Source organism: Phytophthora ramorum (assembly GCF_020800215.1).
Source record: "Phytophthora ramorum isolate Pr-102 chromosome Unknown Phyram_PR-102_s0006, whole genome shotgun sequence".
Lineage (NCBI taxonomy): Eukaryota > Oomycota > Peronosporomycetes > Peronosporales > Peronosporaceae > Phytophthora > Phytophthora ramorum.
The window spans coordinates 2,955,404-2,970,956 of NW_027150652.1; the positions used below are offsets into that span (position 1 = coordinate 2,955,404).

Sequence of the window (15,553 nt, forward strand, 5' to 3'; positions counted from 1 at the left end):
GAAAGCCAACCCTGCTTGATGCAATTTTCTTTCTAGTCGTGGTGCCCCAACAGTGACGGCCGCAAAGATGATCGACCCAGTAACTCAAACTTGGACCGTTCGCTTTACCGTGGTCAAGATGAAATTGCTGAAAAGAGGCCGGCCTGACAGCGGTCGAGGAAAAAGAAGAGAAGGCGCTTTTTTTTCAGACTGTCAGACTGTCAGCGGGATTTTGTGTAGCTCTCGAACGGGTTCTCGAAAGATGTCACGCTTGAAGCACTCTTGAAGTGGCTCACCGAAAAGAGATCTCCATCCTTCGTCTTCAATCGGTTAAAAAACCGCAAGGAAGGTGACATGATTTTTGAAAATTCGGATTTGAATGGTTGAGTAGCCTACAATCGCGCGCATAACCTGAAGTCAATCATTGCTATGTTAAAATCTCAGTTTGATGAGAAAGCTCTCTTAGCAATCATCATTGCCGTAAAAGGTGTAACGAAGACGAAAAACTTGCCTCGGACTTGCAGACTGCGCTGCTCGATAGGCGGCTGCTTCTGAAAATTGATCCGAGAGAAGTTTGTACACTGCTAAATTGTATTGTGAACGCGTTTCGCGAGCCACCGTAGTAAAAGGCACCGCTAAATGTCAAGGGAAACCCTTCCGACACCGTGCAGAAATTGCGTTTCAGGCAATACCGGGGTGACACTCAAGCTTAGTTGTGGAAAACTTCACATCATTAAAAAAGTCGAAGATAATCATCTCACTTGAAACTGAAGTAGAACAAGCCTGCACGACACCTCGGCATTTACTGGTCGCCAGGTTTACCTGTTAATTCTATCCAGCTTGTCTGAGCAAGACGACAATTTTTGAGCGCTTACAGACGAACTTCATATTTCTGGATGCGTGGTTACGCCTGCAACTCACCCACCCTGATGGTAAATACTTCAACGATCGGGCTGTAGCACTACATGTAGAGGCGTATATTCAAAACGCGGCACCGTATCGTGTACTGCTCGTTACCACCGCCCCGTTGTTTTTAACTGTTGCACTTGAACTGGGTCACAAAGGATTCGTGCAGTGAAAGTGTCAGAAATCTGGGTGAAAGCTGCGCAGCAGAAATCACTGACGTCCTCGAGGGAATCCGCCGTGCTAACATCCTTGCTGCATTCTCCACCTTGAATCGCGTTCTCCACTATCTGCAACATCGAGAACGACAGCCGACTATAATTGCGGGGAGAAGTTAGTTAGATAAGCAATTAACGAGAGGCAGGGTTATTCTTTTGCTATGCTACACTGCTGAGTTACTACACGCTCAGGCACAACTGCTCCAAAGCAGCGCGGCAATGGGAAGCTAGCTGGGGATCTCGATGTTTGGCATGCAGGCGAAGGATGCGGACGCAGCGCTCGTCGTCCACACTGGAGGCAGCAACAGACCTCGGATCCACCTCCGTCACCAGTCTGGCAAATGCACCCAGCGCTCGGGCGCATTCCCGAAGCAGCTCGATCGAGAAGAGCGATCGCTCACTCGCGTGCTCAAGCTGCGCCAGCACCACCGGCGTGGCCTGAATCCGGAGCTGCTGTGCAGTCCACTGAGCCAGCGCCAGCTCATTCTCCGGGAATCGCGGGACGGCACGAGCAATGTTGGCGAGCGCTCCGACAGCACAGCGAGACATACTCAGGTCTGTCGTTTCCGCCGCTTGAACCAACGGCGTCACGAGGTCGGCATGAGCCACGAGACACGAGTTCTGCACGTCCTCTGTAAGTTCCGCCAGTCCCGCGCATCCTTCACGCATGGCGTCCAGGTACCTAGACGTGAGCATAATCTTCATGGCCTCGACGCCTGAGCTCGGCGTCGGCTTCTTGAGCGATAAAGTCCGCCAGATCTGGGTTCCAAACCCTCCGTCATCCAACGGAAGTGTTGGTGTTGCAGGCTGGTAGTGATTTGAGAGCTGGTTCGAGCCATGCTCCGCTGCAACTCGCTTCTGGCCGCTACTCTGACAACACGGCAGCGCCGTGGCATCGATCACAGGCGCGAGTTTCTGATGCAGAATCCGGTACAGTCCGTCCCAGAGCAGCACACTGCCGCTCCTCCGCTGGAACTCGACCAGCAGCGTGCGCTGATGCGCATACACGCGCACGACAAACTCGACGTGGCTGTAGTGCACGTACTTGAGGCACTTGAACTTGCACTTGAGCGGGTGGAAAATGGCTTCGATGCCGCACTCGGCGAACAATGTCGCGAGCGTCGACGTGACGTCCGCTGCAGCGGTGCCTGCCCCCGAATTCTTCCTCTTGGGTCTACAGTAAAAGTGGTACGGGTCTACGGGGTACGGCGGTGGGGGCAACAGCGGCGCCACAATGTGCTGCAGCACTGACGGCACTTCCTCCTCCTCCTCTACCTCTTCGTCCTCCTCGTCGTCACTGCCCAGGCCGAAGTCGGGCCGCCCCGTCTGCGGGTTCACCACGTACGACGCAAAGCTGCTGGTGCTGCTGGTGCTGGCGCAGCTGTTGCCGCTGGCGGTGCGCGCGCGTCGCAGTCGCCTCCACTGCTCGTAGGGTGTCGCGTTGATGTCACTGTGGCGGGGTGATGCGCTGCTGCGGAGCACGGGCGCCCCGTGGCTGCGGCTGAGCGCCGCTTTTCCGTCGCTCCGGCGGAGCTCCACTGCGGACGGCAGCCGCGACGTGGACGCACGCAGCGATGGCGGGCCGTCCACCTTGTGCCGCTGTTGCTGTCGATGGTAGTGGTGCTCGAGCTGCGCGATGGGCTGCGGGTAGCGGGTGTGGACGTTGGCATTGGCGTTCTCCTGCCCAGAGCGCTGCATGCTCGGGATGGTGCGGCTCGTGGCCCAGCCTGAGGGCTGGAAGGTCATGCCGACTTTCGTAAGGGGTCCTCAAAGGCGGAATGGGGCGCACTATACAACCGACAAGTTAACTTGGCTGATTTTGACGGCTTACTTGATGTTTGTATGCCGACTTTTTTTCGCGTAGATCCCGGAAAATATGCGGAACGTTCTGAAAATGGCTATTTTTGTGAAAAATAGTTGAAAACGAACGTAGCATTGCAATGTGATCCGAGCGCACACCGAGCCACCGAGGTCGAGATCCGTCCGCTCCCTTTCATTTGTGTATCGGGCTCATCGGGCGTCGGAAAATCGCAACTACCTTTTGCTTTGGACGGCAGGCGGCCGTTCTTCTACATGCTTGCTTGCCAGGATACGAATTGTCAGGACATTTACGTGAATTTTGCATCGAGATCATCGACTGTGCGTGGACATGGATGGCCCGGCGCAATACATGAAGACGGTCCTATTCAATACCCCATCCTTGGTCTATTGACTTAGAGCTCTGGGCATTTGGACGAGCACCAAGGTGCGCGGAAAATGATACGCTTCAAGGAGCCGGAAACGTTTCGAGTAGAGAAGTGCAATCTCAAGAGTGTCCGTGATGCGATGCACAAGATGAAGGAAGAAGGGAAACTATTGCCATTCTTCGTTTTGGATGAGTTGAGTATCACTGGCCTTGGAGGAAAGAACGAGGTTGCGTTTCAACGCAATGTATTTCGCGTGTGTGGTCTGGTGGTGATCGTCATGGGCACCGACGCCAATATCAGCGGTTTGGTCGATCCGTGTGCTAGCAGCAGCCAGGTGGCTCAAAATTGGGCAGCGGTAATCCCGCGGTTCCCTAGCTACCAATTACTCCTGCAGACGCAAAGTGAAGAGCATGTTTGGTCGGAAAGCTGTGGAACGCTTCCCTGTCGTTCAGGAGATCGTCATGCGTTCGCGTGGGAGATTCGGGAAGTATTTTGTGAACGAAGTGGTGAAGTGTCTGGCTGAAAACAGCGACGGCAAGCTCAGTGATTTGTTAGACCAAGCATTTACCTGGATCAGCAAGAGGACACTCGCTGGCAAAGGCTTTATGAAGTCGCAGGAAGGTCACTCCGCTCAACGAGCGGCAATCACTTTTACCTCCGTCGAAGATCCTGCAGCGGAAAGGGCTCGTCTAGAAGTGGGGACCTCAGCAATGCATCGGCATTTCGCCAACTTGAGGGACGAGCAGATCGTCCATGTGAAGTCCTCACAAGGGAAGTTGTGGGGCACTAATGAGGAATAGAGACCGAGCTGTCGTTTTCCGGCTGTTGAGGAGGACTTGCTGCTGTATCTTGCGATTCTGGGAGGGAAGACGTATTCGAGCCACCGGCTACTCCGCCGGCAGGGACGTATTCTCGAGTAAGTACAGCTTCAAAGCGGATACAAATGAAAGTCCAAGTACTGAGTGTGGCGGTGACAAGGCCTTCACAAATATGGTCGCTCATTGCATCTTCAGTTCCTCCAGAAGAAATGGAGTGCGAGGTATCTCGTTCGACGACGGTGTCAGTGCACTGTCAGGTAGGACGATTCCGTTCTTGGCTCCGGCCAATGCCGAGTGGCCGCAATGCATGCTTGACACCAACAATGTCAACGACTGCAAGTTTGGTCACTTGATTTGCGCCTGCAATGAGGAAAGATGCGAGGTGCTCGTGCAAGATGTGACGAGCCGAAATGAGGACGGAGTTTTTCTGTGTGTGTGCAAGTACTGGAAGGAGCAGGTGAATACGAACACGATGAGGGCCATCATTGCTGGATTGAATACTACGTGGGCGGAGTGGGAGGTCGTGCTGGTGTTTTGCAAGGAGGTGGCAGACGTCGGTGCGGAATTGAAGAACGACAACATTGGCTGTGTTAAGATTGACTTCCGGGATGGCAGTGTCGACTGGGTTTTCCACTGTGGACGTGATGCCCACCTTACGGCTCCGTTTTATTTGATGGTTCATCTAATGCTGCACATATTGCTTCTCTTCATTCTCTCCTAACCTGATGTGACGGAGTTGAAGTGCTCGCCCAGCGTGTAGTAGTGCAAGTGGTACGTCAGTTGCAGCTTGGGCGCACTTTCATCGTCCTCATTGACAAACTCGCCGCCCATGACGAGCACGTCGCCCTCTGCCGAGAACACCTCGATGGGCGTCCGGAGCGCACAGGCCAACGCCCGGAGCTCCAGCTGTCCGCCCCAGTCCGCCGTGTTCGCGACTCGATCGCAGTAGGTCGCAAACGCGTCCTCTGGACTAGCAGCTGCCTCATCCAGCGCCATGAAAGGCAAGAAATCCTCCGAGTGCGCGAGCATGTATTCGCTCGTGAGCTTGCGCAGGTACTGGAAGTCTGCCATATCGTGCAGGTTCTTCTGCTTCATCTGGTCAGCCACCGCGTGGTACATGCAGTGGCCATCGGACGGGATGTCCTTGATCTGGAGTCCGTGTCTGGCCAGCTGCGCCAAGATCATGTCGGCCTCGATCTGTCGCTCGCTCACCGTGTTCTTGTTGGCCTCCTCGATGCGTTCACGACGTTCTCTCTCCTGCTGCTTTTTGGCTTCACGTTTCTTCTGTGCTTTGGCCTGAGCTTTGGCCTGTTTGGAGGACACATCAGGCTCCGTTGCGGCGGTCTCTGTCGGAGTGGAAGGAGTATCAGCATCTTGCCCTTCCTCCGTCTCGAAAGCTTGGAGCTCCTGGTCGTGACGCTGCTTAACTGCGTCTTCCATAGCCTGCACCTGCATGTCCACGTCCTTCTTGCTCACTCGGTCCTTCTTGGCTTTCTTCTGGAACGCCTTGACGTCGTTCAGCAGAGTCTATAGGTGGCAGAAAAGGAGAGAGAGTGTCAAAGGGGATCTTGCTACTACACACGCGATACCGAAGCCGACAGAGCACGGTTCGGGCTGTAACTTGCATGTATAGCATTAGGAAGCGCAGGAGAAGCACACGTACGCGCATTTCCAGCTTGTGGCGTTGCTTGGCCTGCCCCAGAGTCTCGTTCTTGGACGCCATCTCGTCCTGTGCGAGCCAAGCGTAACTGGTGGTATGCAAGTGTACCTCATGTACAGATCTCACTTCAACGACATGTCACTTCAATGAGGCTAAGGTTACTCGCTCGCCGCATGCGCTTCCTGCGCCCCAAGAAGCCGCCGATCCTGCTCTGCGCCGACTTCGACGAGACCATCACTCAGCGCGATACCACGGCATTGCTGTTCCATCTAGCGTCCAGCCCCGTGTCATTGCAGCAGCAACTGATAACACAGTACGAAAGCGAAGCGGGCGCGTTCCGTGGCAGCTACGAGCTTAAATGGCGAAGCGGACGTAACGTTAGGAGTAACTTCGACGACGCGGGGTTACGCGAGTTTCTGGGCGGGTACGCGACTACTGACCTGCGTTCATTGCAGCGCGTAGTGGAGTGTCGAGCACTGAGAGGCATCTGCCGTCCGGATATCGTCGCTGCAGTAGGTCAAGTGGAGCTCCGAGCTGATTGCGTCGAGACGTTAGGGACCGTGGACGAGTGGAAAGTCATTTCTGCTAATTGGAGTGAGGAACTGGTGCGTTCGGTGCTGCAAAGTGCTGGGGTGGAGATCCAGGCGACGCAAATTATTGCAAATGGTGAGTGACGTTGGAGGTGGAAACTGTGGATGTGACTGATTGTTTGTTTTGCTGTTAAGAGTTGAAAATGGATGAGAGAGGAGTGAGTACGGGGGAGATCGAGGTGGAAGTACAGACTCCTGTGGATAAAGCGCGGTGGGTTACAGAGCTGAGAGAGACAAGTGGGGAGAAGAAGGTGGTTTATGTTGGTGACAGCGCCAACGATCTGTTGGCGCTGCTGGAGGCTGATGTGGGCGTCTGGCTAACGTCGGACGCTGCGTCGTCTTCTTCGAGGCTGCTGCAACGACTGGTGGACAACTATGGGATTGATGTTCACCCGTTAACGAGTTACGAGTCATTTGTCGAGTGTGCTACACAACGAGGAGCTGGTGACAGACCTGTGCTCTTCACAACGACAGACTGGTCTCAGCTTCGGACACTCGTTCAAGCGCATCGTCAAAATGAACGAACGTGAAGTTATCGCGCTATTCCTTAACAAAAACTTGATAGATCGACCCAACAATGGCAAGTTTAAAAGATCGGAGCCAACAATGCGCTCCTTACAATAGGATTTCGTCGTGGTAGCTCTGCGTTAGCGTCTTGTGCGGCAACACGATGCAGTTGCGGATAATAACCTCCGGGTTGGCGACGACAGACACGCCGAAGATTGTGACGTCGCGCACAAGCGCCGTCTCCGCCGAGTGCACCTGGATCTGCGATGCGTTGGGCGGCTGGCCCTCGACGCGAGCCCACTGCCCGATGATAGAGTTCCACCCGATGACGGAGAAGAGAACACAGGCGTGATCCTTGATGGTCACACCCTCAAGAATGATCGAGTGGGCAACGCGTGCTCCAGGTCCGATGGTCACGCCTGCTGCAATCGTCACGTTCGGGCCCAGCTTTGCCGTTGGGTGCACATTCGCCGACGAGTCGACGACCACGTTGCCTTCGATGATCGGCGAGAGCTTGCCGCCCGTTGAGCTCAGCGCGCTCGGGTTTGTAAATCGGAACCGCTGCATGTACAGCTCCGAGCACGTGATGGCCATTCCAGGCGTCTTGATCTGGCACCAGAAGTCTCCGAGCTCGTAGAGGTAGAGACATCCTTGGTCCGCAAGCGGCAGCAGCACGTCCTGTTCCAGCCTACCACCACACAGATAATAGTTAACTTCCAACTGTCCACAAGTCTTTAGCTCTAGCAACGCACCGGAGGTTGTCGAGGTTGCTGAACTCGGGGAAGAGCTTCTTCAGGTCGTGAGTCGTGTTGGCGCCCGAGTTGGACTCGCTGCGCAGTCGTTGGCGGCTGATCTTGTCCCCCACGCTCACGATCGTGTCCATGAGCGACACGTCAAAGAGGTATACTCCGCAGTTGATGATGTCGCTCACGAACGTCTCGGGCTTCTCTGCCCAATGGAGGATCTCCTTGCTCACGGGGTCGGCCACGAGGCAGCCGTACTTCTTGGCTTCGTCGTGGAACACGCGCTTTCCCAGCACGGTGCACGTACCCTTGTGTTTGAGGTGGAAGTGCATCATCTCGTTGAGCGGGAAAGAGCAGCACACGTCGCAGTGCAGCACGAACAGGCTGGCCGGGTTTCCGTCCAGGATCTCGTCCCGGAAGAAGCGGATGCCACCGGCCGTGCCCAGCGCCTTCTGCTCGCGCAGGTAGCGGATCTGCACGTTAAAGCGGCGCCAGACGGAGTCGAAGAAGCGGGCGAACAGTCCCTCATCGTATGAGCCGATCATGAGGATCTCCTGCAGGTTGGGCACGCGCGCGCAGGCCTCCACGTGGAAGTAGAGCATCTCTCGGCCGGCCAGCTGGAAGAGCGGCTTGGGCAGGTCCAGCGACAGCGGCCGGAAGTGGTTGCCCTGCTGGTTGGGCCCGCCGATGAGGATCACGGCCTTGGACGGAGGGAACGCCGCGTCCGTCGTCGCCATAGCTGTAGAGACTGAAGAGTGAGACGATCGGATAGAAGCTTGGCTAGCACCATGCGTCTTTCGGCCGAATCTGATCGCATAGATCTGCAATTTGGAGTATCCGTTGAGTATACTGGCTACTTGTGTAAATAGTTATATTTCGTATAGAGAGGGAAATGAGCTGTCGCTTGAATAGAGGGAACGTACCACGAAATTGTCATTTACGACTAATTGCCATGCAGTTCACGGAACTGAGCGAGCTGAACGACGTGGTGGGGCTGCTGCGGCTCGCGGCCTGCAACAGCCCCACGTTCCACGACCGGCAGGACTCGGAGGTGGACCGCATCTACAACTCGTCGCCCAAGATGGAGTCGCAGCTGCGCAACTCATGGATCGACAAGATGACGGCGTTCAAGCCTTTGGCATCGAGCGGCGGCGCGTCACCCGTGGGGAAGAAGTCGCCCAAGGGTCTGCGCAAGGCCAGCAGTGGCAGCATCTCCGTTGCCAACGCCTCAAAGGCGGGTGACGATGCGGGGCCCAAAACGCGCGACAAGAGCGTGGCCTCCAGCAGCATGGCGAGACGCCGCACATCGACCCGAGCGGACAAGAAGAGCAGCGCCGCCGCCAGTGTGAAGAACGGGGAGAAGGAAGATCCAGTGGAGCCCAAGAAGCAGGACGACGGGTTCACTTTTGAGAAGGAGGAGGTGCCCCCCATCTCATTCCACGAGGCCTCGATGTTGGACAAGGCGCTGAAGGGGCCGGCCGGCGCGGCCGTGGGTGCTAGGCCGCCCGCAATGGGTGCAGATGGAGGAGCAGTGCTGCATCTGACCATCTACTTGCCTACGAGGGACGAGATGAAGATTGATGTGAGTTGTTGGGAAAAGGATGGAAGAGTGAGGTGCTCATGAGTTTTTATGCAGTTGTACGACGTGTCGACAGTGGATGAAGCAATCCAGGAGCTGCTGCGTGTGCATCAGGTGGAGGCTCGTCAGCCGTCGCTATATTACGGCCATCCTGAGTGTTATGAGCTGCGACTGCATGACTCGGACGGCATTCCAGATGAGGACTTCCCAGGTTGGTGGTGATGAATTTGGTGGTGATATTTTATGAAGTCCTGATGGTTGGTTGTTTCATTTAGCGCTGGACCGGTCTCGGAAGATTAAAAACTTTGGTGACGCTGGTGGTCACGAGTATTGCCTCTGTGAACGGCCGGATGCGTGCCCGCCTACGGGCGATGCCCCGCCTGGTATGTTGACGTTCACGCGTTGTGCTGTACCTTGTACGCTGCTCACCCATGTTATTTTTCTTCTTCCTTTTTAAGATGTTGCTGCCCCAGCTGCAGCTGTGAAACCGAGTGCTGCTGCTGCTAAGGCTCCGCTGCCTAACGACAAGGCCTTCCTTAAGATTTTCATGTGCGGCGAATTATCATTATTTTTAATGATGGTTTTAGGGCGATTTGTTAATGCGCCTGTGTTGCTTTCGGATCCATGTAGGCCTAAGAGTGACGACTACACAGTGGTGGCTATTGACGGCACGACAGTGGGCCAAGATTTACTGCCAACTCTCAACAAGAAACATCGGCTCCAGCTCTTCCAGGAACTATACGTGCTGAAGATCAGTGAGGCAGACCGTGAGCGCCTGGATCTCGCGAGCGATGAAATCGATATGCACACCAAGTTGCGGCCACTCAATCTTCATGAAGTGACTCTTGCTACGAGTAAGTTGCTGTTATCGATACTTGTTGCACTGATAGTGATGACTCAAACTGTGTTGTGTTCCTGCCTGCTTAGAAATATTTGCCGATGCGCCTCAGATCTCTGCTCCCGCTCCGTCAGCCGTGGAGGAAACAGCCAATGTCGACAGTCGCTCTCGCCCGCCTCCGGAGACATTCATGTTCAACGATGTTACTGCTGCAATGTTCAAGGAATGGCACGTGATCAAGAAGAACAAGTACGGCAAGAAGCAGCAGCGTATGCTTGGTATCGACCTCAACAAGATCTACAACCGCAAAGTGGGAGAGCGTGTCATCACATCAAGCAAGTCCACCAAGATCGTACGTGGTGCTGGGCGAGTTGAGCGGTTTTATTCGGGTCGTACTGATTTCTGTCTGTTGTGGTCGTTTTCGTGATTGCAGGCGGAGAGGCCGATGTCTGGTGTGGTCTGGGTGCGTTTCAACCAGGACCCGTCCGAGTTCCAGATCTACTTCAAGGACAGCATCGAGGAGATCATCACAGACTACACAGCAGACTCGCCGTATGAGTGTGGTACGTGCTTCACTAGAAATCGGTTGCTGAGGAATACCAGATCGACTATTGACACCTTTGTCACGCGACTTCAATCTGAACAGCCGAAATCGTTGCCAAGCTCAAGTACATTCTCTCGCGTCGGAAATGAGTTAGCCTTACGCACCGCAAAGTTTACAGAGACGTCGTTGTTCCCGAGTCATTTTCAATGTACCTCTCTGTCAGTCGTCAAAGTAGGGGGTTGTAGTCGGTAGGGCGAATTCGCAAGTATCACGATGGTAAAAGAGCATCAAAAGCCCCGTGGGGACGCTAGCCGCTTCCCAGACCCCAGACCCACGTTTGGTCGAGTTGAACGAGCTGCTGCATCCAGAAGCCGAGGTTTGCGGCTGACCTATCGAGTAGTCCAACTCCAGAGCACAACCTGTCTGCTGACTCTCGTTGAATCAACAATTGAGGCAGCTACCTATCTGTACAACGCACTCACTTGGGCAGATGAACTCTTCGTGGCATGCAAGACAACAGCTAAGAGCAATATGGTGCGCGTCTCAATTTTATTCCCTGGGGTTTGTCTATTCCAACCGCTGATAAGCAAGAAGCCGACTCCACGGCTGCAGCAACAGCGCCAAGTAGCAGGACAGACCTGCCACCAGCCCACAACAGCTCCTAGCAAAACTGTTGCTACCACCACTGCACCCGCCACACGGAGGCGACGGTCCCCGCGACCCAACGCCCGGAACGTACAAGACAGAGAAAGCCTGGTGTCAGAGTGTTCGTGGCTAGGCCACTTACACCTTGAAGCCACGCGATTTCCTGCGGCCACGGGCCTGCTCGAACTTGCGGCCCTTGCTGCGGACGTACGGCTTGACGTGGTCGTGCGTGTGCACAGACTCGAGCGTCGACTTGTGGCCGAAGTGAGCGTACACGCCACGGGCCTTGCGGGCACCGCGGAGCAGCACCGTGTTGGCGCCCTTGGGGGCACGCAGGGCCAGCTGGTCGAAGCTCAGGCACTCACCGCCGTTCTTGACGATGCGAGCACGAGCCGTCTCGGAGAAGCTGAGAGCGCACACAGTGAGCTTGGGGACGTTCAGGAGACGGATGTCGTCCGTGACCGTGGCCACAACGACGGCGATCTTGCCCTCGTGCTTCTTCATGAAGCGAGCGACCTTGCCCAGGGACAGAGGAGCCTGGTTGGTGTTACTCTGGTAGAGGCGACGGAGCACGATGTCGTTGAACTTGGCGTCCGTACGACGAGCCAGAAAGCGGTACAGCTGCAGTAGTAGTAAAAGATAACACTGTCAGTATCTCCGCTTGAGCACTGTTGAGCAGCTGAAGACGTACGCGAACGAGGAGGTTCAAGTACACATTGTCCGACTTGGGGTTCGTGCGGTTCTTCTTGCCGACGACCTTGCCACCAGCGACAAGATCAATACCCTGTACGAGATTCACATACCACAAGGCAACCTGTTAGCACCTCTGCATGTGTCGATCCTGCTTCTGATAGGGAGGTGGGTGGTCTGTCAGCTGCCTGCTTTCAGTCTACTGAGTGTCCACTCCTCTGCTTGTCCTGCTTTCCAGTCCACTGCAACTGTAAATGGCGTATTGCGTCTCGTAGTTGACCTGCTTTGTCGTCCTCGTCCTGAGTTTAATGTCCACTTGCCGTCGAGAAGAGCGGACACTCGGTAGACTTCTGCTTTATTGCTGCGTCGCGAGAGACGACCACCTCCTCTATCGTTTACAGCGCGGTGGCATTGCCCACCGACCGCCAACAGCAACGTACCATATTGCTAGTCTTAAAATTGAAACTTGATGAAGACGGCGCCGCAAAAAGACTGCCAAGGCGTTGGGCTCCGGCCGTGAGCGCTGGGAACCAACCACGAGAAAGCCCGCATTTAAGCGCTTAAATGTCAGCCGGTCGAATAAACCCGCACACTATCGGAAATCGGGCCTAAGCGCGCTTGAAAACGCGGGCTAGCAGCCAATCGCTCTGCTCCTCGGCGAGGCTAGGGGATAGTCTATCATTAAGTACGATTCAATGTGGAGGACACAAACTTTCCCAATATTAATTTTTAAATTGAGGTTGCTGCAACTGCTGCCGACGCTTACCTTTTTGATACGAGCGCCGAGTCTGTCATTGTCAACAGCATGATTGAGCGCGCTCAGTGTGCTACCCTAGTGAAGTGGTCCGCTTCGTTGGAAAAACTATTCGGTGCTCATGGTCTGCCGAAGTTACCTGGACTGCTGGAGAGCGCTACAAGTGTAAAGTACTACTGCAGGAGTCAAGATTCCAGAGTTGAAGCAGGGTTTTAGTGATCTTTGCGGTGCAGTGATTTATCGCATCGCGTCTACTCAAACGTAGAGGCAAGTTTTCGTTATGACGCAGTGATATTAGGATGCCCAATTCACTCATCGTAGAAGTATGCACCGCAGACTCTTGAAGTTCCTCTCAAGAGGAAAGCCTGGAGAAACCCAAAGGTTGGTAAGAGCTGCAGCCTATAGGACAAATTCGAGATCGTACTGGAAACATGTCCTGGATCCGCGAGTACTATAGCAAAAAGGGCCGTTCATTTGAGTGTTCGGGTATCGGATCGCAAGTACGAGTATTTATTCGCGCTCTTTCTTGAATTCTCCAAGGCGTGCACTAGATGGTTCATTTTGAACTATCTGTCATCTCTGAGATATCCCACGCTTACTCATATCCCCATTTCTAGACGAAACTTTGTCGCTGGTAGCTCTCATGCAGAATCGTCGACGGAAGTGAAACTTTTGTGCCTTTCATCGAGCATACACTTCTTCATCACATTGAGCTCGTTGAATTGTTTGCCTACGTGTGCATTCTTGTTGACACGGGAGAATGCTTGGTCTAAGAACTCGACGTCGTCGTTTTCGGTGACACACCTCACCACGTCGGCCACGACATTCCTCCAAATATCCCCAATATTCTGCAGGGAAAAGGGAAATTGCTTCTCGCTAGCTGAGGTCGTGCACTTCAACTTCGACTAATCACTAGCTTATGTTGCACTATGACGTAGGCCACACCACCATGTGTGTGCCCCATATTGTTTGTGTGTGTATGTGTGATGTGGTACATCGTAGTCTGACGTCGCCGGCTGCATAGGAGACGTGCTTGATCTGCTGGTCCGCAGCGCGTGCCTCCCGAGTATCCCCGCCGTTCCGCCAGCCTCACAGGAAGCCGTGACCACCCAAACGCACCCGCATCCACTTCACCACCGCCTTTAAAGCTATGACCGCCTTCACCCATGTGCCCCTAGAGTAAGTGTAACTAGCAATTCATGTGTCAATGCCGATTTATACTGCAGTTCTCTAATATTTATTGCACTTGCAGACACAAGAAGGTGCCGATGCAGGAGCTTCCTGAAGAAATGGCCAAGAACTTGGCCATGGTGGTGCCTCGCCAGGAGAACATCGACATCTCGTTGCTGCAGAAGCGGATCCTCGCTGAGGGACGTGCGCTGTGGGACCCTGCCACCCAGAAGGACAATGTGCCAGTGCGTCGTGCTGGCCACGACACGTGGGGTATTGGCAAAGTGGTGTACATCTTCTGCGACGACTACCTAAAGAACGTCTTCACGTTCCCGTGGTTCCACTCGTGGCAGAAGGAGCTCGCCCCCATCTTCGAGCAGATCAACATCCCCGTGGACCGCGTCGTGCGCTGCATCTTGGCGTCCATGCCGCCCGGAGCGGACATTCCGGTCCACCACGACACTGGCTCGTGGGTGCACTTCACACACCGCATGCACATCCCCGTGTTTACGAGCCCCGACATCGACTTTATGGTGGGTCCCAACGACCAGAGTATGCAGCGCTACGAGCTCAAGCAGGGCAACCTCTACGAGCTCAACAATATTAGCCGCCACCGCGTCAAGAACAACTGGGACCAGCACCGTGTGCACATGATCTTCGACTACGTCGACGAGGACTTTCCGCTCAACCGCATGGAGCTCGAGAAGGGTACGGTGGTGTGGCAAACGCGTCGCTCGGTGGACTTGTCCACCGACTACGGCAAGCGCGTGCCGCCGTCCTTCGTTGTCATCGGCTCGCAGAAGGCTGGCACCACGTCGCTATACGACTACATCTTGCAGCACGACCTCGTGTGGCCCGCCAAGCGCAAGGAGACTCACTACTTCGACTGGCGCTGGAACAAGGAACTCCCCGATCCTTCTACGCCTGAGGGTGCCAAGAAGCACCTCCGCTACTACGAGGACACCTTCCTGGAGCGAAAGATTCTGTACCGATTCCCGTCGCTGATGTCAGGTGAGGCTACGCCCAGCTACATGCTCGGCGGCAAGGTGGTGATTGACCGCATGAAGCAGGTGATCCCGCACTGCCGCAAGATCCTGGCTATCATGCGCAACCCGGTGGAGCGCGCGTACTCGCACTACTCCATGACGGCGGACACGGAGGGCTCCGAGGAGCAGCTGCGCAACCGTGGTCACCACCACCTCAAGAGCCGTAGTTTTGAGCAGCTTATCGACGACGAGATCGAGGAGCTCTCGAAGCTTGGTGTGCACCCGGACATGGACTTTGAAGAGTTCGATGAGAAGGTGATGCGCAAGCGTGTTGCCTTCGACCACGGCGCGCACTCGTTTGTGGCGCGTGGCTTGTACGCGCTGCAGCTCGCGGGATGGATCCAGGCGTACGGAAAGGAGAACGTTCTGCTGCTCACTCTGGACGAATTTAAGACCACCGAGAAGCTTCACGTACGTTGCTGTTATTGATCCCATTGCTAGTTGTGCTGTTAGTCACTCACGCCATGTTGTGTTCATGCAGGCCACCATGGACAAGGTATTTAACTTCCTGGATCTGCCGTACCACCGCATCAAGGACACTTCGGCCAAGAATACACGCAAGTACGACCCCATCGACGATGCTGTCCGCGCGAAGCTGGCTGCGTTCTACGCCCCGTACAACGAGAAGCTTTATCTGATTCTGGGCCGTGACATGGGCTGGTAGAGTGAGCACAACTCATCGT

At 54.9% G+C, this 15,553-nt stretch overlaps 7 protein-coding genes across 7 annotated transcripts; 3 read left to right on the plus strand and 4 right to left on the minus strand.

Moving 5' to 3' along the window:
- Window positions 1-1,280: 1,280 nt before the first annotated feature.
- Window positions 1,281-2,846, minus strand: KRP23_7789 (uncharacterized protein; the record flags this gene model as incomplete). Its single annotated transcript, XM_067893148.1, has 1 exon — window positions 1,281-2,846. The coding sequence occupies one exon, from the start codon at window positions 2,844-2,846 to the stop codon at window positions 1,281-1,283; it is 1,566 nt and encodes a 521-aa protein (XP_067744959.1).
- A 1,975-nt stretch (window positions 2,847-4,821) lies between these two features.
- On the minus strand, window positions 4,822-5,827 carry KRP23_7790 (Deubiquitinase OTUD6B; the record flags this gene model as incomplete). The annotated part of the gene is made up of 2 exons (XM_067893149.1): window positions 4,822-5,631; window positions 5,768-5,827. 2 exons carry the CDS (start codon window positions 5,825-5,827, stop codon window positions 4,822-4,824), a joined length of 870 nt encoding a protein of 289 aa, XP_067744960.1.
- A 110-nt stretch (window positions 5,828-5,937) lies between these two features.
- On the plus strand, window positions 5,938-6,884 carry KRP23_7791 (Bifunctional TH2 protein, mitochondrial; the record flags this gene model as incomplete). Its single annotated transcript, XM_067893150.1, has 2 exons — window positions 5,938-6,430; window positions 6,490-6,884. The coding sequence occupies 2 exons, from the start codon at window positions 5,938-5,940 to the stop codon at window positions 6,882-6,884; spliced, it is 888 nt and encodes a 295-aa protein (XP_067744961.1).
- Window positions 6,885-6,969: 85 nt separating this feature from the next.
- Window positions 6,970-8,341, minus strand: KRP23_7792 (Mannose-1-phosphate guanyltransferase alpha; the record flags this gene model as incomplete). Its single annotated transcript, XM_067893151.1, has 2 exons — window positions 6,970-7,549; window positions 7,614-8,341. 2 exons carry the CDS (start codon window positions 8,339-8,341, stop codon window positions 6,970-6,972), a joined length of 1,308 nt encoding a protein of 435 aa, XP_067744962.1.
- A 215-nt stretch (window positions 8,342-8,556) lies between these two features.
- On the plus strand, window positions 8,557-10,714 carry KRP23_7793 (uncharacterized protein; the record flags this gene model as incomplete). Its single annotated transcript, XM_067893152.1, has 8 exons — window positions 8,557-9,186; window positions 9,241-9,394; window positions 9,459-9,566; window positions 9,642-9,732; window positions 9,814-10,037; window positions 10,111-10,373; window positions 10,455-10,584; window positions 10,668-10,714. The coding sequence occupies 8 exons, from the start codon at window positions 8,557-8,559 to the stop codon at window positions 10,712-10,714; spliced, it is 1,647 nt and encodes a 548-aa protein (XP_067744963.1).
- A 634-nt stretch (window positions 10,715-11,348) lies between these two features.
- On the minus strand, window positions 11,349-12,343 carry KRP23_7794 (60S ribosomal protein L18-2; the record flags this gene model as incomplete). Its single annotated transcript, XM_067893153.1, has 3 exons — window positions 11,349-11,831; window positions 11,902-11,994; window positions 12,341-12,343. 3 exons carry the CDS (start codon window positions 12,341-12,343, stop codon window positions 11,349-11,351), a joined length of 579 nt encoding a protein of 192 aa, XP_067744964.1.
- A 1,461-nt stretch (window positions 12,344-13,804) lies between these two features.
- KRP23_7795 (Membrane-associated sulfotransferase kil1) lies at window positions 13,805-15,534 on the plus strand (the record flags this gene model as incomplete). Its single annotated transcript, XM_067893155.1, has 3 exons — window positions 13,805-13,833; window positions 13,907-15,281; window positions 15,352-15,534. 3 exons carry the CDS (start codon window positions 13,805-13,807, stop codon window positions 15,532-15,534), a joined length of 1,587 nt encoding a protein of 528 aa, XP_067744965.1.
- Window positions 15,535-15,553: the final 19 nt, after the last annotated feature.